This window comes from Cephus cinctus, unplaced genomic scaffold (genome assembly GCF_000341935.2).
Source record: "Cephus cinctus unplaced genomic scaffold, Ccin1 Ccin1_scaffold0034, whole genome shotgun sequence".
NCBI classification, from domain to species: Eukaryota; Metazoa; Arthropoda; class Insecta; order Hymenoptera; family Cephidae; genus Cephus; species Cephus cinctus.
Genome location: NW_014332780.1, coordinates 9922 through 15668, shown reverse-complemented (window position 1 = coordinate 15668; position 5747 = coordinate 9922). Strand labels below are relative to the sequence as shown.

General features: G+C 32.9%; 1 protein-coding gene across 2 annotated transcripts; it reads right to left on the bottom strand.

Annotated features, from left to right (window-relative positions):
• LOC107268134 (high affinity nerve growth factor receptor) lies at positions 1–5543 on the bottom strand (the record flags this gene model as incomplete). Of its 2 annotated transcripts, XM_015740598.2 has the most annotated exon segments (6): positions 6–2348; positions 2417–2575; positions 3264–3437; positions 3911–4191; positions 5146–5308; positions 5403–5543. In XM_015740598.2, coding segments are annotated over 6 exon segments (1227 nt in total), but the record flags the coding sequence as incomplete, so codon positions are not given.
• Positions 5544–5747: the final 204 nt, after the last annotated feature.

The following is a 5747-nucleotide window of genomic DNA, read 5'->3' as shown; positions in this document are numbered from 1 at the left end:
GCAACATTGCTGTCGCAATGAAATATTGGAATATTGTTGTAATGTTTTCGAAATATAGTGTGCTGTGTGGGTAGTAGAACTAACTGGTGAACCTTGTGCTCAAGTAAAGCGGAAGAGACGTTACACGCGCGCATGCGCACTTATATGCATTTTAATCTGGGCAGCCGTATACTCTGATCACATTATTCAATAGTTTCTACAAAAATTTGTACCTTGAAGGCTATTAATTAAACTTGTTATAAATGCGTATTTGTAATCCTCTGGTAGATCCGCCGTGGACTCCCAATCCACACAAATAGATTTTTTTTAATTCCGAAAAAATTTAAGAATTGTATGGTTTCTTGTTTTCAATAATTTGCTAAATATGGATATTTAAGTTACTTATACATTAACGAAGCTAGGCGATTAACCAAATTGATTGTGTTCAGGATTACGGACTGTAAATCTGTGCACGAATAATAAGGTGTTCTACATTTTTTAGTTCAATCTGAAAAGAATTGGTCGTTTTTTATAGTAATCATCATGTTATTGACACCCTATCTTTTGGTATTTTATTACAGTGTAGAGGAGAATAAAATGCTAAGTAGTTTCATCATATAAATAATAAATCATAAATCAGATGTGTAAATTATAATTACAAGTAAAGGTTCTTCGTTGATCAGTGTATATAAATTAATTTTATTTTACAAGTTTTCAATTACTTTCCATGTTAACAACTTTTTAAAAAAACTGAAAAATTCAATTAAAGGATGCGTATTAGCAGTCGGCACGTGAGTAATGACTATCGGCACATTGATGCTATCACTACTGGAGGGTTAAAAAATGATCGTATTGATATTTTTTTAACATTGAACGTTATAATTCACATACATTTTAAATATATACCAAAAACGACGAAAAACACCTACTGTCGATATATGTGAGATGGCGTTTTTGGACCTGTCATAAAATAGAGCATGCAAGATAAGACTGAGCTACATCGTAAACCCGCATTAAGCTACGAAGCGTTTTCGAAATACAGAGGACATTAAGGTTTTAGAAATATTTTGTAATTTCCATTGTGGGAGTATTTTTGCGTGTCCGAGATGACTCTTTTAAGGCATCTTCAGTTCCGGGACCATGATTATTAGTCATGGTATAACAGACTGTAAAAAAAACGTGCTTCTGACTTAAAGTTTTTCGTATTGCCATGACTTCTGGTGAAGAAAATCCTGGATAGACTGCCTTTTGGGATTTTTAATGATGGCGAATTGGCAAAGCAAGATTTAGAGTTTGAACTCTGTACTGCCTAGAAACAGTTGTTTCTTTTTAAGCAACAGAAATCGGGAAAAAATCTGCCACAATCCGGGTTCGAACCGGGAGCTACAGAAATCTAGCCGGGCGCATCATCAATTTCACCAATATCGGTATGGCAAATTAATTCATGCAATGCACCTTTTTTATTGCAATCTTTTGAAACATGATTAAATTTTAAATTAATGCGATTTTTATATAATATATAAGTAGAAAAGGGAAGTAAGAATATTGATAGGAAAGTGATTAACGTTTATGAATTCTTGTTATCATATTGTTCGGATAAAACTTGCGCGTTTCAGGGTTTTGTGTCTCTTTAATTGTGTATCGTCTGTTAATTTTAATATTATTAGTGAACCTTCTTCTTTTTCTATTCCACATTGCAGTAATTTTACAGGATTCCTAATTGACAACCCTGAAGCATAGAAGCTAAGGAGAAAACTTCGAATAGGTGTTCTTATCCAGACTTTTTAGCGCGGCATTAGCCTGCTGTCGATTTTGTTAAGAATTTCATTGTCAGCCTCGCTGATCTATTTTATTAAGGGGCAAATGGCAAATGTTAACACTTAACGTAATAAAACACACAATTATGGTTAAGCGTAACACATAATTTAATAAAAGGAATTTAGAAGACGACGAATCATTTGACTTGATTGAGAAACTTAATTTATGATATAAGTAATTCGTCATTTTCTAATAAGGATCTGTGATGTTAATTATTTCGAAGAGATGTACATTGTGCGATGTCAGTCTATAAGTGACGGTAAAGGTTGTAGATATTCACAAGGAGTCGTGGGTGCAGGAAGTAAATATCCATCAAGATCCAGTACATCGGGCGAGCGAACTGTAATGGGTCCTTGCGGTGGTCGGGGGAAACTTCCTTCTTGACACAAGCGTTCTTTTTCTTTAACACTTTCGAGTCTTTTCAAAATATCAGAAAAAGTGAGACGATCCCGTGGTTCAGTTTTCCAACATTCACACATTATGTTACAGATAAATGGTGGACAGTCATCTGGAGGGATGAGCATGATTCCTTGGAGAATTAACTTCACTACCTGCATGATGAAAATAAATAAAAAGATGAGTATAGTTGTTTTCCAAATTAAAGGTACGATTTGTTTACCTCTTCGTTATTGTGTCCGTAATATGGTTGCTTCCCAAAGGAATAGACTTCCCAGAGCACTACACCGAAACTCCAAACGTCGCTCTCAAGAGTGAAGCGGCCATACATTACACTCTCGGGAGACATCCATCGGACAGGAAGAAGACGTGAACCTCCAATCTAAAGGCAGAATAATATTTCATAGTTCACAGTTCATTCCCATTAAATTTATAACACTAATAACAATATAATGTGTTCTGTTATAAAGTATTGTAGGATATATGAGTATTATAATGAACTATTATTTTGCATAGAAATGAGTAATTTTCTATTACGTAGAGCTGAGATCTATTGATGACACTGTATTCAATGAAAATACGAATCACTTTGTTTCAATACGCAAGTTCTGCTTACATCCATTAGATACTTTTATTTAGAAATTTTGCAATCATTATAGTATTATTATTATGTAAAATATAATATTTGAGAAGTTTTTCCGATCCAGTTTACTTCTGCGATGCATCTCGTAGCAAATGAACTATTGAAACTCTCTTGGTTAGAAAAGTGCTATACCTGTAATTTTGAACTGTGACAACACGTTAGTATAGAATGTTCCAGTAAAATTTATGAGCTAAGTGATTCGTATATTTCTTGATGTACGTATTGTATTAAACATTGAATGTGGCTGGATAATTATTTATCAACAATTCATAATAAATAATCCGTTAGGTAATAGGTAGAGTGTGATAATTTTATTGTTTTATTTCATTGGTATTGTATTATTTATTTTATTAGCTGTTATTGTGGGTTATATAGAATAGTTTATCAATTATGCTGTTTCATACTGAACAGAGAGAGTACAATGTACCTTGTAGTAATCGCAGGTATAAATGTCTCGCGACATACCAAAATCGGCTATTTTGACAATGAGTCCGGAGCCCACAAGGCAGTTACGACAAGCAAGATCACGATGTACGAATCTTTGAGCTGATAAATACGCCATACCAGCTACGATTTGTGTTGATATCCAGTAGAGCGAATCCTGTATAAATAAATTACTATAGCAATCAATATTCTATTACACGTGCAAAACAACCTGTTGAATAAGATCGGTATTAATTTTCTAAAACTGGTAAGTATATTGAAGATACATTGTAGTTAATAAAAGTAAATGTCAAAGATCTCATTATAAATAATAAATTGTCACCTGTAATCTTTTAATTAAATCTTATAATCATAATTATAGAATTTATATCACGTTTAAAATTGCATAGATGATTTTTTTGCAACAGAGAAATAAAAATATTTGAAGAAAACATCAGATAATAATTTACATTTGTATTGATACAATACTCTTTTTAACAGGTAGTTTCTTGATAATTTGCAATGTAAATAAAGCTTTAAATGAGTTGCTAATCCTGTGTGGTTAGATCATTTGAAAATCTGACTAGCAATAATACCACCTACCATACTCTTATAAGTATAAGAGGGTTAAATAAAAAAACATATAGAGACCGTAGTTAAAGGTGGTAATCCTGGCGTGGGCGTTTTCAGCTGTCTTGAATTAGCTCTAAGAACTTCAGCTAGATCCCCGTGTGGCATGTATTCGAAAACCATCCAAGGACTGTTCCCGGCATCTCGTAGGACGGCTCCGATTAGTGAAAGAATGTTTTGGTGTCTAAAGGCAGACATAATTTCGACTTCACGCATAAAATCATCTTCAGCTTCCCGAGAGGCTGAGTCCTTCAATACTTTTACAGCGACGGTCTCAATAGAGTCCCCGCAACGTAGCTCACCTGTAACAATGACAACAGTAGGTAATCCTGTTTTTTTATTCTTTTTGAAAATTAGAATCTTTTGTGCCTGTATCTCAACTCTTCTGCCTAAGAGTACCTGTAGGCGAGTCACTTAATAAATATAGCCAGCATTCCTTTATGTTATTTAACTTTGTTTTGTGTTCATGATTTGTGGTCTTAATGATCCATAATATTTTAGGAGGTATTATGTCCCAATGGCTTTCATTTGAGAATATTACCCAGCTACATCCACGAAATATAAATGATAAGAATTATATTTAACAAAAGTAATTTAATGAGTCTGTAGAATTCTATACTTGGATGTCTGATTTCCTAGTTTTATTAAATTTACAGAATTACAGGTACTCTATTCATCTGCTGCCATAAAATGATAATAATAAATTGCCCACTTTAGAAAAATAATCTACCATACGAAGGTTTTTTTTTCCAAACTGAATTTCATTGTACCTCTTTACGTATAATGTAAAGAACTGTACATTTCATTATACTATGATTATACAACTAATATGAAGTGACAGTTACATCTCGACAATGTTACAATTACGTACCAACAGATATAATCGTTACGTACATCGAGTGTGTTATAACGATACTTAAGTGGGAAATTCCAGCATTGCCAATGAGTAATTATTACTTTTTTGCTGGGTACCCAGAAAATACACAATGTTATTGAGAAACATATGTATCACACTTAACTCATAATACATGTAAGTTATTAATTTCTATTCAAATGTGTAGCACGTTATGTTCATCTTCGATATGTAAATTCGATATTATCTCCTCATAAAAAAGTTGAACGTAACATATTATGTATTTGAATACGAATTTACGCGTAATATGCATGGTTGTATGTTGTTTGACGTATTATATTTCTTACAATTTACTCACTGGATTTCGGCATATCTATATGGAGTATAAACTTTTTGTACTTACCTTTGTAAACTTTTCCAAAGCACCCTTCACCAATATCGTGAAGAAACATAAGACAATCTCGGCGCAAGATAGGTACTTCTGGAGAGATGCATGTGAAGTATTGAGGATTTGGTGTATATTTATTTGCCAACAACACACCTTTTTTCAAATTCATAGGAGAAGGCTGTAATTAATTCAGTATATCAACAATCAGTAGAAAAATATTTTATTCCAAATTTGAATAAACTAGGCTTATCTGAAATTCTAATAATATTTACGTTCAAGGAGGACCGTCGACATTTTGTATTGAGACAACGCCGTCGATAGCGGTACGTGATCCCACTTATGGCTAATAACAATGTAACGAGAATCGTTAATACGATGGCTATTTCAGGTACTGTCTGATATGATTGCTGAACCTGTAAAAGGCAGATACGATTTATGATTAGAAATATAACAAATGAAAAATAATTAGTTTAACAAGATTACTCTCCGACAGAAAATAGTAAATACAAATATTTCATTTAAAGTATAATATTGTTCAGCACAGGGAAGGCATACAAAACTTTTGGACGGTTTTGAAGATTGTTTAATGATGAAACTTAAATAAACCTAAATTATAT